This window comes from Mobula hypostoma, chromosome 14 (assembly GCF_963921235.1).
Source record: "Mobula hypostoma chromosome 14, sMobHyp1.1, whole genome shotgun sequence".
NCBI classification, from domain to species: Eukaryota; Metazoa; Chordata; class Chondrichthyes; order Myliobatiformes; family Myliobatidae; genus Mobula; species Mobula hypostoma.
This window is the reverse complement of record NC_086110.1, coordinates 62,825,951-62,847,253: the sequence shown is the minus strand read 5'-3', so window position 1 is coordinate 62,847,253 and position 21,303 is coordinate 62,825,951. Positions and strand designations below refer to the sequence as shown.

Sequence of the window (21,303 nt, the reverse complement as noted above, 5' to 3'; positions counted from 1 at the left end):
TGCTTCCCGCTCTCTCCCCTCTCCCTTTTCCCAACCATGATTCCCCTCTCCCTGCCCCCTTCCCACTATCAGTCCACAATAGTGACCCATATCAGAGTAAGGTTTATCATCACTCATTTACAGTATGTCATGATTTTTTTTGTAGCAGCAATACACTGCAAAACATAAAATTACGACAGTACTGTGCAAAAGTCTTAGACAGCCTACTTATAGATGTGCCTAAGACTTTTGCACAGTACTGTTCCAGTAATTTGACCATTTTTCACAGCAATAAAACATAACTATTGCAAAGTTGAGAGAGAACACAAGCTGGAGAAAGTGGTTGGAAATGCTTGTTCTATTTGCGTGAGCCAGGAAACAAACAGATAAAAAAAACAATGTAGTAAACAACGATCCCTGAGATGCAAAGTAGCAATATTAATGCTATTGAAAATCAAGAAGCAATAGTTAGACTATTGTGCTGTAAACAGTTATCGCCCAGCACTTACATAACATGATTGCTACTGGCTTCTTACAAACCTATTCTTAAAACTCTTATTTATTTATTTATTGAGAAACAGCACAGTTTAGTTCCACCTGGCCCTTCCAGGCACACTGCCTAGCAATCTCCCCATTTAATCCTGGTCTAATCATGGGACAATTTACAATGACCAATTAACCTACCAACAGGTATGTCTTTGGACTGTGGGAGGAAACCAGAGCACCCAGAAGAAACCCACGCGGTCACAGGGAGAACGTACAAACTCCTTACAGACAGCGGCAGGAATTGAACCTGGGTCGCCGGTACTGTAAAGCATTGTGCTAACCACTATGCTATTGTGCCACCCAAAAACTTGACCAAGTTATGCTGCGTAGAAATGAGGACAGCTTCTATGGAGTTGCAAATAGGATTGAAAATTATTCGCGAAAATCCCTATTACTGGTTTTGTGGTAGAAGGATTATCTTTGCTGAAGCAGTTGAAGATGGTTGGGCCCAGGGCAAATGCCCCGATGAACACTGACCAGGAGCTGAGATGATTAACCTTAGCCACAACCGTCTGCCTTGCTTTCTGTGATGCATGAACTCAGACAGTGAATTTCTTGAATTCCATACTCTTCAGTTTTCCTGGCACCACCTTCGGCCAAATGCCAGTGTGATGTTAAGGCCAGTCTCTGCCACACCACATCTGAAATTCAGCACTTCTGTTCGTAAATGAACCAACATGGAACAAGGCCTGGTCTTAAGTAATCGTAATAAAAGAGAAAGTAAGCAATAAAATCCATTATAAGAGTATTGAGCAGTCTCCTAGTATGATAGACCTCACAATCTACACCATGGCCTTGCACCTTATTATCTGCGTACACTGCACAATCTCTGTAACTGTTAACACTGTATTCTGAGATTGCTTTCACCCTCTACTATTTGATATGATGAAATGATCAGTATGGATGGTTACACACACACAAAATTCTGGTGGAGCTCAGCAGGCCGGGTAGCATCTATGGAAAACAGTAAACAGTCGATGATTCGGGCCGAGGCCACTTTCCTCCCCTAACCCCCACCTTCTTCCCCTGACTTCTCCCCTTCCTTTCCAGTCCCGATGAAGGGTTGGGCCCGAACCGTCAACTGTTTACTCTTTTCCATTGATGCTGCTTGGCCTTCTGAGTTCCTCCAGCATTTTGTGTGTGTTGCTTTGGATTTCCAGCATCTGCAGATTTTCTCCTGAGTGTGGATGATAAGTTCTTCACTGTACCTCAATACATGTGACAATATAAAACCAATATAGGTTATCGGTAAAACAAGTGCTATTTAATAAAACTGTCAATGGCAGCTTTTCTTACTCTGCAGATAATTGCTAACAGATTTGTTGGGCAGTAAACAACCGGAATGAATTTGTTTATTTCTCATGGATAGAACATAACTGGATAATTTTCCAATTAATTGTGTGGTTGCCAGCTTCCTAACCATGCTGAAACAGCTTGGTGAGAGGCATAGTTAAGCACACAAGAGATTCTCAAGATGCTGGCAATCCAGAGTAAAGCATACAAAATGATGGAGGAACACAGCAGGTCAGACAACATCATTGGAAATGAATAAACAGTTAACGTTTCAGGCCAGAACCTTTCATTAGGACTGTACTGAGTACAGGTTTTCTAAACAACAGACCTATTTTAATGAACAAGGTTTACAAGAATATAAGTGGTAAAACACCCCTCTTTTGCTCGCGTGGACCATGCAGATATCAAGAAAAGTGCAAAAATCGAAAGCAAAACCATCTGAGTCTTGAAACTTACTCTGAAAAATTATTGTTGGGGATTGGCTTTTCCCTGCCTCATGACTTGAGATTTTTAATCTGAAAATTCTTAAACTGGTTATAACTCCCTTGCTTTTATTCTGCATTTGTAAGTTAGTGACTTTATAATGCTTATCTTATTGGACTGGTAATCCAGAGTCCTGGAATAATGTTCCGGAGATAAGCATTAAAACCCACCACAGCAGCTGGGGAATTTAAATAGAGTTAATTAAATAAATCAGGAATCAAAAGTTAGTATCATTAATGGTGATCATAAAAACTACCACTAGTCATAAAATCCCATCCGATTCACTAATGCACTTTAGCCTTACCCAGGCTGGCCCATAGTAAAGTGACTGACTTTTAACTTTGTTCCTATGGGGCTGAATATGCCATTCAGTACAAAGGCAATTAGGGACATGCAGTAAATGCTGGCTTTGTCAATAATGACCACATTCCATGAAAGAATTTTTTTAAATGTTCATGGCCAGAGAAGAAAGACTGGTAAATTTAAAGACCTGACGGCATTTTCTCATTATTAACAGAATTACACTGGTTAATTTTACAAAAAAATCCAATTAAAAATAAGTTCTAATTGTAAAAAACAGATTTTAAACTAAAATGCAAACAGTGGAAAACTAAAACTTCTTAATTGATACAATGGGTACTTTAGTGGTGGGGGTTAGTTCTTTTAAACAATTTTTTTACAGTCCTTTCTCCTCAGATCAAGCCAGCTGACATCTCCATATGTCATCATAAATTCACCCGTGAACCTACAGTAAATGGCTAGACTGTTACATTTAACAGCTGCACAGCAGTGAATTTATCATTTCTTATGCCACTTGAACTGCCTTTCACATTGAACTTTCAGTGGCTGACACACTCTAACCCTCATTCAGATCGTCATTTGGTTGTGGGGAATCTGAAATTATACTTTTTATTCCTTTGCCATTCACAGAAATATCTCCATATCATTTTCAATTTTGTCTTAATTCCCTCTGTACTACAAAGGAACTTTTACTACTTTGTCATTGTTTCTTGTCATTTTTTAAAAATCTCAATGCTCTTTTGGACAAGGAATTTCTCTTCAGAAAAAAGATTATGAATATGAAAATCCCTTGGAAACATAAAAAGACAGTGCTGCGCACAGAAGTGATAAATTCTCTTCTCCTGTCTGAAGAAGTATGCAGCAACAATATGAAATTCTTTCTGGACAACTAGATATTGTGCAGGAGCATTTTCTGGTACTGTCTGAAAGCTGCATTGTGAAAGCTGTATCACCTCTCAACAATATGTTAGGTGTTTCTTGTTCCATTGATCGCTGCTGATGTTCTTCAAACATTGTCAAAGTCAAAGCCAAAGTAAATTTATTATGAAAGTACGCATATATTACAATGCACTATCTTGAGATTCATTTTCCTGCAGGCATTTATAAAAAATAAAATACAATGGGATTTATGAAAAATGACACATAAACAAAGACTGACAAACAACCATTATGCAAAAAAAGACAAGTTGGGCAAACAAAATATAAATAATGAGTCTGTAGGCTGTGGAGTCAGTTCAGAGTCGAGGTGAGTGAAGTTGTACAGAATGGATCAGGAGCCTGATGGATATAGGGTAATAGCTGTTCCTGAACCTGCTGCTGAGGGATCTCAGGATTCTGTACCACCTGCCTGATGGTAGTAGCGCAAACAGAGCATGGCCTGGATGGTAAAGGCCCTTGAAGATGGATGCTGCTTTCTTATGGCAGCGCTCTATGTAAAGGTGCTCAATGGTGGGTACTGACGCTTTCCTTCCCCTTCAGTATATCACCTAGTTTCTATGTGCTTCAAGGAACATGGTCTCCAATGAACAGCATTGCTCACTGTCTCATTTGCTCCCCCATTTTAGTGCATTTGTTCTGCCATGTCCATGCATACATGATGATGATGATGTTAAAGATCACCAGGTATTCAGACTCAAAGGGTTCTGCAAGAAATAACAAGGGCCACGTTAATTCAGACTGCCTTATTAAGAAATAGCGTATCATAGAATATTTTAACTTTAACGCCAGTCAGGTGTAAACCCACAGAATCAATTATAAAACCACTCAGTATCACTATTCACAGGACATGAAACCAGGTTTGCGCCCAAACCAATTCATTTACGACAAACATGTTTATTTAAAAGTGGCTTTCTCCTCACAGTTCACCAACCATCTTAGAATCAGATCAGAGTGGAGGAACAAGGAGAGAAATCTTGCATTTTTCTTTGCTTGTCAAAATAAACCGACAGACTGCTTTGCTGCCTGTTCCTAGTTTACTTTTGGACAGCACTTTATTCTGTTATAAATACAAGACCGAGATGAGGATGAATTTCTTCAGCCAGAGTGTGGTGAATCTGTGGAATTTGTTGCCACAGAAAGCTGTGAAGGCCAAGTCACTGGGCATATTTAAAGCAGCGGTTGATAAATCCTTGATTAGTAAGGGTGAAGGCAGGAGAATGGGATTGAGTGGAATAATAAATAATAACATGACCATAAGACATAGGAGCAGAAGTAGGCCATTCGGCCCATCGAGTCTGCTCCGCCATTCAACCATGGGCTGATCCAGTTCTTCCAGTCACCCCCACTCTCCTGCCTTTTCCCCATACCCTTTGATGCCCTGGCTAATCAAGAACCTATCTATCTTTTCCTTAAATGCACCCAATGACTTGGCCTCCACAGCCACTCGTGGCAACAAATTCCACAGATTTGTCATCCTCTGACAAAAGTAATTTCTCCACATCTCTGTTCTAAATGGACATCTTTCAATCCTGAAGTCGTGCTCTCTTGTCCTAGACTCCCCTACCATGGGAAATAACTTTGCCATATCTAATCTATTCAGGCCTTTTAACATTCGGAATGTTTTGATGAGATCCCCCCTTATTTTCCTGAACTCCAGGGAATACAGCCCAAGAGCAGCTGGATGGTCCTCATAAGGTAACCCTTTCATTCCTGGAATCATTCTTGTGAATCTTCTCTGAACCCTCTCCAATATCTGTATATCCTTTCTAACATAAGGAGCCCAAAACTGCACACAATACTCCAAATGTGGTCTCATGAGTGCCTTATAGAGCATCAACATCACATCTCTGCTCTTATATTCTATATCTCTAGATATGAATGCCAACATTGCATTCGCCTTCTTCACCACTAACTCAACCTGGAGGCTAACCTTTAGGGTATCCTGCACAAGGACTCCCAAGTTCCTTTGCATCTCTACATTTTGAATTCTCTCCCCATCTAAATAATAGTCTGCTGGTTTATTTCTTCCATCAAAGTGCATGACCATACACTTTCCAACATTGTATTTCAATTGCGACTTCTTTGCCCATTCCCCTAAACTATCTAAGTCTCTCTGCAAGGTCTCTGTTTCTTCAACACTACCTGCTCCTCCATCTATCTTTGTATCATCGGCAAATTTAGTCACAGATCTATTAATCCCATAGACCACATCATTGACATGCACCATAAAAAGCAGCATTCCCAACACCGACCCCTGTGGAACTCCACTGGTAACTGGCAGCTAGCCAGAATAGGATCCCTTTATTCCCACTCCCTGTTTTCTGCCAATCAACCAATGCTTCATCCATGCTAGTAACTCCCCTGTAATTCCATGGGCTCTTATCTTGCTCAGCAGCCTCATGTGAGGCACCTTGTCAAAGGCCTTCTGAAAATCCAAGTACACTACATCTACTGCATCTTCTTTGTCTGACCTGCTTGTAATTTCCTCAAAAAATTGCAGTAGGTTAGTCAGGCAGGCAGGATTTTCCTTTCAGGAAACCATGCTGGCTTTTGCATATCTTGTCATGTACCTCCAGGTACTTCGCAATCTCATCCCTAACAATCGTTTCCAACAACTTCCTAACCACTGCTGTCAGGCAAGATGGAATGGAGGAGCATACTCAATGGGCCGAATGGCCTAATTCTACTCCAATGCCTTATGGTTTTTAAAAAAAATAATATCTTCTGGATTCTTATATCAAAATAGAAAAGATATCATTTCATACTCTTGGGAGTATTGAGGTATTAAAATTTCAAAGAACTCATTGTCAACAGCCCATCAAGTCAGAGCTACTGTAAGGTGAATGACTCTTGAAAAACAGTCTGATTAGAGCAAACACAATCCATTTACACAGACAATAGCCTGTTTAAAGAGCAGAAGAAATAGGAATTACATCTGTAGAAGTGTACTTTCTCCACAAAAATGTACTGTAAGTGGATGGTAGTTACATGAAAATTAATCAGCCTCACTCAACTACAGCAGAGTGGGCACTGAGTTATGTTTATTTACAGATTTAACCGATCATCTTTACTTGGTTGTCTTTAGTACTACGTATCACCATATGTGGTTTTAAGATTTGCAAACTCCAATAAATTCTTAATATTGTCACAGTCAGGGGGAGGTGCTAGTAGGGATGCTCCCAATGGCATGCGTCTCAAATAGCTTTTGACAACTAAGTCCAGCTCCTGGCCTTCACATGTGGCTTAGCTATGAAGCCTGGTGGAACTGTTTCTACTGACAGGAGAAGAGGTAAACGTGGGTTACAGGAATCTTAAAACCAGTCACTTTGGGTAGATGGGGCTTGTCAGCTGCGGTTGACAGTTCATCTAATGGAAAATTCTGATCTGAAACCTCGGCTGCCCTGCAGCAATACCAACACAAGGGGAAGGCTTCGGGAGTAAGACCCAAGGGAAAATCATGAGATGAAGTCCCTAAGGCAGTCCTACGTTGAGTTCATCACTGACTGGCAATTCCTGCGATGCTACTGATGCCAAAATGTATCCACTTCTACGAGAAAGTTCATTTGAATTCATCACCTGCATGGAGGGGCAGCCTGCTACATGGGCAATAGTTTGCCCTCCATAACATACTGCCTTGCTTACGAGTCTGGCATGATGCAACATCATGGTTGACCCCAACCAATAAGTTCTGCAGAAGGCACCTAATTTAGAAATGATCATATGAACTTCATTTCCACAATAGTAATGATTAATTCAAGGTACTTTAAACATCCTAGTCTGCAGTGAAATGTCACACCGTGGACTTCTATTTCAGCAGAAAAGTAGGATTCTAGGTGAAAGGCTGTGACTCGTTACATCATTGCTCAGAATCATACTCTTAATGAATATGTACCATCCCTGCAGAATAATTCAGAGTGTCACATGAGGATTTCCTCATATTATCTGCATAGGCATTTACAGACATTGAACACAAGTCTACCACAATCAAATCAGAATGACTTTTCATGTTGAGCCTCCACCATCTCAGTCATACAACTTGCCTCAGACTATGAAATCTATAGTGCCCCCAAGAACGTGACTAATATTAGAAAACTACATTAAGAAATGGATGAAATGCAAACCAAATGCCATTGAATATAAAAAGCATGACATCATTTGACTTATGCATCAAAAATGAGCAAAATGCGACAGAGATATGATCTGTGGTAGCGCATTCTGAGCTTCCGCTGTCATAACATTTTCAGTAAAATGTAACAAGAGGTATGTGGAATATTCATGCAGCTGCGTTAAAGGCATTTTCTGACTAGGATTTCAGAAATTCAGTGGCGGCTGTATGAGGTGTCTGCTCTGTTCACTTGGACTTTGGAATATACTCAGCACAATAGTTGTTGTTTTTCTCTGTCAAACCTAGAATGGGTTTCAGAAAGCATTGAGATGAAGTAGTGTCACAGTGAAACCAGGCAGTTCAATAAGGAGTAACCCAAAGGAAAACCACATATGTACCATTAAGGCCATATATCACAATCACCCTTCATAAGAATGATTTTTATGGAAGGAAAATCTGAAAATGCACCTTTCTATATATTTCCACTCAAAAAATCATTCACTATGGGATTCTCAGATAGTTAAAGTATTCAGGTTAACATTAGATTCACCACACAAACTCAATTACTGTCTCACCAACCATGTTTCTATCGCTAAAATATAGTGGTATAGTAATCAAAAGACACAGGCTTTCAAAGGCACCTCTGGCAACAGTTTCCAATTAATGTGTTATGTATTTGTGGGCTCTTTGTGTGCAAACTGATATCTGCATTTGCTCCTGTATTCTACATACATATTTTTTCTCACCCCTTATGGGTGATGTGTATGTGTATTTTTCCCTCAATCTCAGGTCCCATACCAGAGCCTGGGAGCTTGAGTGTTTGGCACAGTATCATTGCTACTCCTAATAGTGTGCTCTTCTGGACCGAGAATCTCAGATTTTGTTCCCGGTATTGATGCCAGTCCAGGTATCACAGCTCCAAGTGCTCCTAACACCACGGGAATTACTTTGGCTTTAACCTTCCACATCCTTTCTATCTGCTCTTTCAAGCCGTGGTATTTCTCCAGCTTCTCATATTCTTTCTTCCTGATATTACTGTCATTTGTGATTGCCACATCTATTACTATTGATTTCTTCTGTTCCTTGTCCAGTATTACTATGTCTGGTTGGTTGGCCGTTACCTGCTTATCAGACTGTATTAGGAAGTCCCACAGGATCTTAGCTCTCATTCTCCACTACCTTCTCGGGTGGTTCCCATTAGGACTTGGGAGTGTCCAATCTATACTCAGTGCAAATGTTCCTCTATATAATTCCTGCAACTTGGTTGTACCGTTCAGTGCTTGCTGTCCTTGACTGCATCTTGTATCCTGCTACTATGTGCTCGATGGTTTCAGCGGATTCCTTGCACAGTCTGCACTTTGGGTCTTGTCTGGTGCGATAGACCCCTGCTTCTATTGCTCTTGTACTCAGTGCCTGTTCTGCAGCCATGAGCAACACCTCTGTGTTGTCCCTCAGCCCTGCCATTCCAGGCCATATGTAGGACCTTCTCACGTCAGCCACCTCTGGTATCTGGCGATGATACAATCTGTGCAGTGGCTTGTCCTGCCGCGGCCTCTGGTCCTCTGGCTCTGCTTTACCCACTTCCATTTTCATGTCCCCTGCCTGCTGTCTGAGGTATTCCTTAGGAGCCATCTTCCTGACATACTCATGGATATTTTACACTTCTTCTAGGACTGTGGCCTTGACACTTCCAAGTCCTTATCCTCTTTTATATCAGCAGATGTGCAGTCGCGCGACATTGGACTTTGGATGGAATCCTCCATGTATTGTTCGTAGTTTCCAGGTCTTGATGTCAGCGGCTTCCAATTCGTTCCTTGGCCAGCAGACTGCTTATATATATGCATTCACTGAAATACGCATTCTGAACACACATCAAACCTTGAAGTGGATGGGCTACAGCAGCAGAAGACCAGAAACATACACTCAGTGGCCACTTTATTAGGTACAGGAGGCCCCTAAGAAAGTGGCATCTGAGTATGCACACATACATGGATGATTGAAAAATGAAACGGAGGGTTACGTGGGACGGAAAGATTAGATTGATCTTAGAGTACTAGCCTACAAAGTACCCAGGACATCTTCAAGGAGTGGTGTTTCAGAAAGGCAGCATCCATTATTAAGGACCTCCAGCACCCAGGACAAGTCCTTTTCTCACTGTTACTATCAGGTAGGTAAGAAGACTGAGGCACACACTCAGCAATTCAAAAACAGTTTCTTGCCCTCTGCCTTCCTATACCTAAATGAACAGTGAACCCTTGAACACTACCTCACTTTTTTTAAAATATATAAATATTATTTCTGTTTTTTTTGCACAATTTTTAATCTGTTCAATATATGTATATTGTAATTTATTTAAAGGCATCCATTAGTCTTGCGAGACCATGAATCTGTGCCTGGAAAGTCTTCACTCTCCAGGGCGCAGGCCTGGGCAAGGTTGTATGGAAGACCAGCAGTTGCCCATGCTGCAAGTCTCCCCTCTCCACGACACCAATGTTGTCCAAGGGAAGGGCATTAGGACCCATACAGCATGGCACCAGTGTCATCACAGAGCAATGTGTGATTAAGTGCCTTGCTCAAGGTCACAACATGTTCCCTCAGCTGGAGCTTGAACTCACGACCTTCAGGTCGCTAGTCCAATGCCTTAACCACTTGGCCACGTGCCCACATTTAATTAACTAATTTATTATTATTAATATTTTCCTCTTATTCTATATTATGTATTGCATTGAACTGTTGCTGCTAAGTTAACAAATTTCACGACACATGCCGGTGATAATAAACCTGATTCTGATTCTGAGTAGAGGAAAAGATCAGCACAACAACATCAAGGGCAGAAGGGCCCATAGTGTGCTGTAATATTCCACATTCGATGCCCTGACACTCCATAATAGTCATGTAGCAGTTAGTGTAACGCCATTAGAGTTTCAGTGTCAGTGACCCAGTTTCAGTTCCACCGCTGTCTGCAAGGAGTTTGTACATTCTCCTCGTGACTGTGGATTCCTTCCTTTGTGCTCCGCCTTCCTTCCACATTCCAAAGATATATAGTACTGTGCAAAAGTCTATGGTATATATATATATATATATATATATAGGGGTGGGGATGGAGGGGGGAGGGAGGGAGAGGGAGAGGGAGAGAGAGATAGAGAGAGAGAGAGATAGAGAGAGAGAGAGAGAGAGAGAGAGAGAATGAGCTAGAATGTCTAAGACACTTGCACAATACTGTCATAAGTTTATGTATTGCACAGTACTGCTGCTGCAAAATAAAAACAAATTTCATAACAAGTGTGGGTGATGATGAACCTGATACTCATGTGGATCTCTATTGAGGACTGAGAGTGGGAAAGGGGCAGGAAGAGGGGAATCATGGTTGGGAAAAGGGGAAGGAAGGGGGAAGGAGCAGAAAACACCAGAGAGATATTCTGTAATGATCAATAAACCAATTGTTTGTAATGAAATAACCTTGCCTGGTGTCTCAGGGCTGGGTGTGTCTGCACCCTAGCCACCCCTGCCTGGCTCTCCTTCTCTGCCACCTGTCCCACACCCTTCCTGTGGCGCTCCACCCAGCCATTCCCAACATCCTTTGCTCCTGCTGGACTTAAAAACTCACTCTGCACTCCACGTTGATAAATACAGTATTGCACAAGTGTCTTAGACACCCTAGCTATATAAAAGATTTTTGCACAGTTCTGTATGGGTTTGTAGGCTCATTAGTCACATGGGTGTAACTGGGGCAGTATGGGCTCACTGTGCCAGAAGAGTCTGTTACAGCACTATATCTCTAAATAACGAAAGTTTCTGTAACCTAACATTATTTAGTATGCCTTAAAATATTTTTTTGTGATATAATTTGCTGCATAAATGCAATTCTCCATCTTATTGATCTGGATTTACTTTGTACAGGGCCAGGATCTAAAACAAGGGGGAGGGAGCAGGCAGGATCATTCTTACTGGGACCAGAGGTAATGAAGCAACTACAAGAATTAGATCATAATTTTGATGTGAACTTTATTCAGAGAGTCCCAGAGAAATGAAATGTTATTGATTAGACATAAAATTTAGATCTAAATATTCCTTAATGTTGCCCTGAAGGTAGTTTGGCTGCAGAAGCTTTGCTGCCAAATTGATGATAGTGTTAGAGCTGCTAAAAGTCAGCAGAAGGTCCACTTTTATTTTTATCCAGCTCACTGTCATGGAAGTGTGCCAGGTCCAGAAACCTGAGCCAGAATAGATGGACAAATGTTAAGGGTCGCAGTCCAATCTGTTCCTAAAAACAGTCAGAAAATTCCAAAGACATCTATTTCATTTGGCCTGTTCCCACCTTTTTTTAAAATGAACACAGATGGATGACAATGCTACACTTGTCTAATGAACTGGGTTCATTTAAAATGGGGAACAGATGTAATGTTAGCTGGAGTATGGAGAGGTTTACATTGGCTCTTCATTCATTGTGTCAGTTGTTAGTGACATGGGCCCTTCGACCTACCATATCTATGCCTACCATCGTACTTACAGTCCAATGAAGGGTTTCAGCCCAAAACTTGACTCATTATTCCTTTCCATGGATGCTGCCTGACCTGCTGAGTTCCTCCAGCATTTTGTGTGTGTTACCCTGGATTTCCAGTGTCTGCAGAATGAAATACTTATGAAATACTTACCAGTGTTTGCTCAAGCTAATGTTTAAACAGTATCAGAATCTCTGCCTCTACCACCCCAAAGGGCAGTGCAAACCAGATTCCAGGCACCCTCTAGATGAAAATAGTCTTCTTCAGAACCACTCTAAACCTGCCACTCCTTTCCTTAAATTTATCCGCTCTGGTTTTTGGACATTTCTGTCAAGGGAATCGTTTCTATCCACCCTATCTATGCCCCTCATAATATATGTCCAGGTATAGCTCAATTAAGTCACTCCTCAGCTAACTGCCCTCTGTCTGACCTGTAACCATTACCACTGATACCAGATGCCTGGATCGGAAGAGATCCATATAAACTATCAATGCCATTCATATCTTGAGCAATATAATATTCACAGACAAATGGAGGGATACGCATCTTGTACAGGCAGAAGAGATTTGGTTTAATTTGGCATCATGTACGGGAGGAAGGGCCTGTGTCTATGTTTTTTTTTAATTTAGAGATACAGCACAGTAACAAAGTCCTTCAGGTCAAATGAGCCCTGTGCTGCATGATTACACCCATGTGACTAATTAACTTACTGAACTGTACCTCTTTGAAAAGTGGGAGGAAATGGAAGCAGTCATGGTGAGGATGTACAAACTCCTTACAGACACCGGCAGGAATTGAATCTGGGTTCTCTACTACATTCTAAATACATTTAAAAAGGCTAACAAATATCTATTTACTTTGCATAGTTTTCAATAAAAGCAAATACACCATTACAAATAATCTGAAATTAAGCTTCTTAAGAGGTATCAGAATCATCAGGGAATTAGAAGTATTGGAAGTCAAGTGATAGCGGTGCAAGATGTCTGCAGAGTGCTTGTGATTCAGATCTCTTGATTCAGTTTGTTGGTCCATATATAATCTTCACCTAACATTGGGAAATTTCTAAAGCAGAATAAACAACCAAGTCACTAACTTCAAGTTAGAAATATAAAGCAGTTTGGTAACATAAACCAATGATGTTTACTGTGGAGAGAGTAGAAGCCTGGCAGTAGAAAGGCTAAGACAACAGAAGATCTTCCTCAACGCTTCTGGCCTCAATTACTACCTAATCCGTCACACTTAAAATAAAAATGAAAGGATACTGTTAATATGAATTTAAACATCATATTTACTGGCTGCTTAACCAAAGTGGCTCACATCTCTTTCTTAACATTTCCACCCTTTGTACATTTCTGTCTATTTTATTTATAAAGAGCAAACCAAGACCACTGGCAGCAAACCACATATAACCCACATGTACGATGCATCACACCCAAGTATTCAACCCCCACAGGCAATGACCAGTCCTCACATCAGGAGTAGGGCATCTGCCCCATCAAACTGATCTGCTGTCTCAGCAACATAAGTAAACACTGTGTTAGTATATTCTGCATTCCATTTTTACCCTTTTACAATCTCATTGCACTGATATGATAGTATGGTCTGTATGGATGACATGCAAAACAAAGTTTTTTCACTGTACCTCAATACATTCAATTCAATTCAAGTTTCATTGCCATTCAACCATACATGAATACAGCCAAACGAGACAGCATTACTCTGGGGTCAAGGTGCAAAACACAATACTAACAGTCACACACAGCACAAAGCACACACAAGATAGCGAGCACAAGTGTTATCACAATCACACAATACTTGCACAATCAATCCACAGTCGACCATAAAAGACCCTGTCTCCCACCGAGAGAACACTGGGGGGCAGTACTGACTCCAGCCTGGACATCACGCTACACTGCCCCCAATGGAGTGCACCGGCCCCGACTACCCCTCGCCCCCCGCCCCCAGGCAACTCTGTGGCTTCAGGCCCAGTTCTCATGTGGCTATTTCATTCATTGGAAATACCTTTCCAGAATCAGATACTGTTTTCTCTAAAATAGTATAAAGAATGTATTTTTAAAACCTATTAACAAAACACTGACATATTTTAAAAAATCCTTAGCTTGTCTTGCAACAGTGAAAATAGTAAGCTGATTTTAGGAAGAATTTCTCCATTCACAAGAACAATTGAGAAAAACACACACACCATACTGAGAAATGGGGAATAACACTTAGTCCAATAACTATAATTCTCTTAATCTAGCATCTAATCCCCTTCTATATAATTACAGAATTTTAGACTCTATTGCCTTACCACGAAAGTGATTGCCAATATTGTTCACAGTTTGCAAGAAGTGCCTCTCAGCATTTCAATATTTTTATCAGGTTATATCAACTGTACTGCAGTCAAAGTTCAAAGTCCATTTATTATCAAAGAATATATATGTCACCATAGACAACCCTGAAATTCACTTTCTTGTGGGCCTATTCGATAAACCCACAATACAATAATAACTATAATAGAATCGATGAAAGACCACAGCAGCTTGGGTGTTCAACCAATGTGCAAAAGGCAACAAACTGTGCAAATACAAAAAGAAAGAAATAACAATAATAAATAAATTATCAGTAAATATCAAGAACATGCGATGAAGAGTCCTTGAAAGTAAGTGAGAACATTTCAATGATGGGGCAAGTGAACTTAAATGAAGTTATCCGCTTTGGTTCAAAAGCCTGATGTCTGAGGGGTAATAATTGTTCTCGAACACAGCGGTGAAAGTCCTGAGTCTCCTGTACCTTCTTGCTAATGGCAGCAGCAAGAAGAGAGCATGACCTGGATGCTGCTTTCCCGCAACAACGCCTCGTGTAGATGTGCTGAATGATGGGGAGGGTTTTACCCATGGTGGACTGGGCATATGTATCAAGGGCATTAGTGTTTCCATACCAGGCTGTGATGCAGTCAGTCAATATACCCTCTGCTACACACCTATAGAAGTTTGTGAAAGAATTAGATGTCATGCTGAATCTTTGCAAACTTGTAAGGAAGAAGAGACACTGCATGCTCCTTATCTGCTAGGCCCAGTGCAGGTCGTCTGAAATAACACCAGGGAATTTATAGTTGCTGACCCTCTCCATCTCTGATTCTCCAATGAGGACTGGCTCATGGACCTCTAGTTGTTGCCTCATGGTCAACAATTAAATCCTTGGGCTTGCTGACATTGAGTAAGAGGTTGTCGTTTTAGCCAGATTTTCAATCTCCCTCCTATACCCCGGTTTGTCACTACCTTTGATTCGGTCTATGACAGTGGTGTCATTGCAAACTTGAATATGGCATCTGATTTGCCACACAGTCATAAGTGTAAAGCAAGTAGAGAGGGGGCTAAGCACACAGAAGTGTGGTGCAAAGGTGCTGATGGAGATTGTTGAGGAGATGTCATTGCCAAACCAAACTGACTGGGGTGTACAAGTGAGGAATTGAGGATCAAATTGGAGGTGTTGAGGCCAAGGTCTTGAAGCTTATTGATTAGTTATGGCAGGATGATAGTATTGAATGTTGAGTTGTAGTCAATAAAGAGCATCCTGATGTGTGCACCTTTGCTGTCCAGGAATTCCAAGGTCGAGTGAAGAGCCAGTGAGATGGCATCTGCTATGGAGCTTTTGCTCTAGTAGGCAAAATGGAGCGGACCAAGTCATTTCTCAGGCAGGAATTGATATGCTTCATCACCAACCTCTCAAAATACTTCATCACTGTGGATGTAAGTGCTTGATGCACGATAGCAATTGAGGCAGGTTACAATGTTCTTCTTAAGCACTGATATGTGAAGTCTGCTTGAAGCAGGTGGGTATCTCAGACTGTCGAAGCAGGAGGTTAAAGATCTCGGTAAACAGTCCAGCCAATTAATCCGGACAGTTTTTTTAATATTTGGCCAGGTGTCCCATCTGGGCCATTAAGTTTTTGTGGGGTCAACCCCCTGAAGGCTGCTCACACGTCAGCCTCAGAGACTGCAATCAAAGAATTATCAGGGGCTATAGGAGTTCCTGATGCTTTGACACTCAAAGCGAGAATAAAATGTATTGAGCACAATAGGTCAAGGTAGACTTGGTATTTTAATGTTCAAAGTAAATTTATTATCAAACTATGTATATATCACCATTTGCTGAGATTCATTTTCTTGCAGACATTCACAGCTGAACACAGAAATACAATAGGTTCAATGATATGTCTTCCATATAGCTTTGGAATTTGGTTTTTTGACCCTGGAACATAAATACTCCTCTCTACAGCTTTAGCAAACAACCGAAGATAGCTCTGATATTCTGTCCAAAGTTGCAACCTAAACCTTAACTTTGCTAATTTACAAAATGGTATCAAGTTTACTAAGCACTGCTTTATTAACTGGTCTAGAGATGCTGAACTTAAAGAGCCAGGTTATCCAGAATTGGCTGCTTTTCTGCAGGGTGCTCTGTTTTACAGCCTTCACCACAGCAATCTCAAAAATCCAATGATCTGACCAGAGTGTGAGGTATTTATGAATTATTCTCATCATAAAATATAACTAAAATGTTATGCTTTGTTTCTTGAGAGGTGAGCAAGATCTAAAGGCATACCAAGTCATAATTACTATGTCCTGGTTCTAAAATCTAATTTTATACATTAGAAATATAATTCTCTCATCTGAATATTTCCGATTTTAAGTATAATTACCAGCACAGTGGCACAGTTGCTGCCTCACAGCTCCCCTCATGCATTATGCAGAGTTTGTATGCTCCCTCAGTGACCATGTGGGTTTCTCCCTAGTGCTCTGGTTTTCTCCCACATTCCAAAGTAGGAATTGGGATACTACCATTCAGCTTCACTCGCCCCATCACTAAACTGCTCACCTAACCTATGGACTCACTTTCAAGGACTCTTCATCTCATGTTCTCATTTATTGGTTATGTATTTATTATTACGCCTTTTTTTTCTTTTGCATTTACAGTTTGTTGTCTTTAGCACATTGGCTGCTTGTCTGTCCTGTTGGCTGCGGTCTTTCATTTATTCTATTATGTTTCTTGGATTTACTGTGTAGGCCCACAAGAAAGCTAATCTCAGGGTTGCATAAGGTGACAGATATGTACTTTGATAATAAAATTACTTTGAGCTTTGGCCACTGGTAAATTCCCACTAGTTTGGAAGTGAATGGTAGGATCAAGAAGGAGTTAATTAGAAAGATGGGGACATAACGATAGGCAGATACAGTGAGCAAAATCTCAGATGATGTTACCACTGAGCACATGAAGATGCAGCCAACGAGGATGAACTGAATCGATTCCAAAAGAGACACACAATATAAACACTGCCAGAAACAAACTGGAATCAGAATCAGAGTCAACTTATGACCACTGATACATGTTGTAAAGTATGTTGTTTTGTGGCAGCAGTACAGCGCAAGACATAAAAGCTACTATGAGTTACAAAAGAAAATAATGTGCAAAGGATGGATATTGATGTAGTTTTCAGGGCTTTGTGGCAGAGTGGTCCATTTTTGTTCATTAACTGTTCATTTAACTTACTACTATCTTTGGAACATTGTTGTTGGTTTTGTAATGTTCTAAGGGCATGTAGGGTGTTATGTGATTAAAATTAAATATTACTTTGCAGAGAATCAGATCAAATGAGATAAATAAAGGTTAATCAAAATAGTGTAACTCTTCACTTGATGAGGAGTAAATGTGTGAAAGAAACTTCACATATGGAAAAATTAAAATGGATGTTGTGATCAAATTGGCACTGGAAGGGAACTTGAGTATTACAATGTATTTCCAAGCCAGACTGATGCATAACTACGAAAAGAGATTGCCGGTATTTTCCATTCTTCCTGCTGTACTCAGTCATCGAAACGGAAAAGGCCGTGTGTTTTGGAAGTTCAGTTAAAAGTGCTTCAGTGAGTTGCTGCAGTGTACCCTTATAAGTGATACACAACACAACCTAGGTAAGTTGGAAGTGAAGGCAGCAAAACTTAAGACTTAAAAAACTTTTTTTTTTACTTGCCAGTCATAAGGGGGATTTGTTCCTACTGGTCTCAGATTCCTTGAGTATTGTTATACTGTAACAGCAGTCATCCAGGTATATTAGAAGCATTTGGCTGCCCTCTTCAATTGCACCTCATAAATCAAGGTTCAAAGTATGTATATGCCACCAAATACCACACTGAGATTCATTTTCTTGCAGGCATTCATAGTGAAACAAGTAAATGCAGTATTGTGCAAAAGTCTTAGGCACCTTAATTTTTCTTATATGGTATCAGACGGTATGGACTCCTCAAAGTCCTGATCTCAACATCATCAAGGCTGTTCAGGAGTACCTGGAGAAAAGGAAGCAAGCAAGATAGCTAACGTCTGCAGAAGGACTGTTGCAACTTTTCCAAGGAGTTTAGAACAACCTCCCAGCTGATTTTCTTATAAAACTGTACGATAGTATACCTAAGTGGATTGATGCAGTTTGAAAGGCAAACGGTGGTCACACCAAATATTGATTTGATTTAGATTTTTACTGCTTACTGCTCTTTATAGTAATTTTTCGACATTTAGAAACTTTTCATTTTTGGGAAAGCATCTTCATTTTATGTAATTTTTACCTGTGCCTAAGACTTTTACACAGTACTATACAACAGAATCAATGAAAAACTACACACAAAGACTGAGGTGCAACCAATATGCAAAAGAAGACAAATTGTGCAATACGAAAAAGAATAATACTGAGAACATGAGTTGTAGAGCCCTTGAAAGTGAACCCTTAGGTTGTGTTTAGTGATTAGTTCAATGTTCTGGTGAGTGAAGTTGTCCACACTGGATTAGTAACCTGATAGTTGAAGAGTAATAACTGTTCCTGAACATGGTGGTGTGGGAGCTAAGGTTCTCATACTTAAATGGTGGAAAAGCTGTCTAGAATCAGATAGTGAGTCACCACTAGCCACAGCATAAGTATAGCTGAATACAAGATAATCTTTAAATTAGTGGCTATTTATTTGAAAAAAAGGTGGAACTGTGTTTTTTGAAGTAAACCAACAGATCGAAATTGACATTAAATAATTGAGAAGCTGAAAGAGAACCTGTGAAACTGATAATTGTGGCAATGCCTTTGTATTCTGGCATGCATTTAGGTAATTACATAATTTTTATTTTCAGTTTAATTCTTGATCTATTATCAGTAAACACACGAACAGTTTTCATATGCATGCTGGCATAACCCACCATCAATTCAAAAGGTGTGCCACATGTCCTGCAGAACTTCTAACTTCAAGTTGAAGACCTGAATCTTTGTCTTTTTGTTGTCAGCAGGACTGAAGTTAAATGTAAGAGGATTTAAAGGAAAAAAAGAATGCTGAATGCCAGCCGGGAAGTGTACAAATCAGCTTTCATAATATAGTAATAGATTGGGGCTTTACTGGGAAATGTCAATTTGCCGTGAGTGTAATTCAGTATTCTCTTTCAGATGCTGACAAGTCTGCTGTGCAACAGATTTACTTTAATTTGGCTGTACTGTACTGTTTTATATCCTGTAGACATTGGACTGAGAATTAGAATTACTTTATTATTGTTACATGTACCTGAGGTAGAGTGAAAAGCTTGTCCAGAATATTGTTCATACAGATCAATTCATTACACAGTGCACTGAAGTAGTACAAGATAAAACAGCTATAGAGAAAGTGCAGTGCAGATAGCCAATAAGGTGTAAGATTATAACGAGGTAGACTGCAACGTCGCAAGTCCATCTAATTGTACTGGAGAACAATCATAGTCGTATAACAACAGAATAGAACTTGTCATAGTGTGTTATATTGTTCTATGTACAAAACTTAAATTCCAGACACTTTTAAAATGGTTTTCCCTGGACTTCACTGCAATGAATAACAATATTGTTCAAACACTGACAAACATCATAATGAACAGTGATAACAGACCAAGAGATGTCACCCATTTTAAGGTAATCCTTTGAATGCCACAGATTATGAAGTTAATTAATCAGACTGCAACAAATCAGCAACAAATATTTTTTAAAGTATAAACTGACTTTATTCAAACTCAATATTAATATGGAGGGTGATGATCTTGGATGAACGGAAATGCAAACTTTATTGTCAAACCTCTGCACAAGAGAAAAGGATTCGTATATGCAGGAATTATATACTCAATAAGTTTTTAAAGACAAAGTGGATTTGCTACCACATGTTTTAGGTTTGGCAATAACTAGTAAGTGAGCAGTTTATGTTTTCACTACTGTTAGTAAAGAAAAAAATCAAGTAATGAAACTCAGGTCCTTTAAACAACAGTAATGATAAATCTGACAATGTTATCTTTATTAACCCTCCGAGAGGACCACAACTTTGCGACTTGAAGGCTTGTGTGCCTCAATGACCTGGAGAGTTATGCCGGTTAGAGTCAGGGCCTTGTGATTTGGCTCTTGGTAGGGTCACCCATGCCAAACAGGTCAAAGGGTAAAGGCCAGACTAAGAGTGTTTCACCAGTCCCCCAGGTTCAGGGGCTCAGGTTAGGGTTAATAACTCTGACTGGTCAAACAAATTGTTACGGAAACAGCAATTAAGACTCCTTCTATATCTATGTGTGGCAGTATTCCTGAGTCTCCACCTGGGACTTGCATGGCCAGCAGTAGTGAAAACCAAAAGGAAATTACTGGCACATTGAAGGAAGCCCTAATCCCCACCAAGTCCAAGACTAAAACTGGTTTCTGAAATGTATGAACCTTGCACAACACTGGCAAGCTCGCAGAATATAATCGCAGAAATGGACCGTTACAACCTACATATACTGGGTGTCAGTGAAAGCAGATGGACAGGGTCTGGCAGGCTAAAGGCAGCAATTGGTGAAACAGTTTTATACTCAGGAAGGGAAGATGGTCAGCATCATGATGGTGTAGTTGTCATTTTGAAGAAAGGCTTTGAGAAGTGCTTGCTGGAGTGGAAACCAATCAACAGTCGGTGATGAGGGTCAGAGTGAAAGGGAAGCAAGTGAACATGACTGTGATCCTGTGCTATGCTCCAACTAACAATGGCAATATTGAAGAAAAGGACATCCATGAACAGCTTCAATCAGAAGTAGAGTTAACACCACACCATGACATAATCAACGCCATGGGAGACCTAAATACCAAAATGGTG

General features: G+C 40.3%; 1 protein-coding gene across 6 annotated transcripts in view; it reads right to left on the bottom strand.

Moving 5' to 3' along the window:
* wwox (WW domain containing oxidoreductase) overlaps positions 1-21,303 on the bottom strand; it is a 1,184,285-nt gene that overhangs the window by 477,690 nt on the left and 685,292 nt on the right. The window contains exon 10 of one of the 6 annotated variants that reach the window (XM_063067213.1): positions 3,700-4,244. The exons of the other annotated variants lie outside the window; for them this stretch is intronic. Coding sequence (XP_062923283.1) covers positions 4,138-4,244 — 107 coding nt within the window. The 3' untranslated portion in view covers positions 3,700-4,137. Of the gene's footprint in view, positions 1-3,699; positions 4,245-21,303 lie in introns of those variants that run through there. 6 annotated transcript variants of the gene reach the window in all.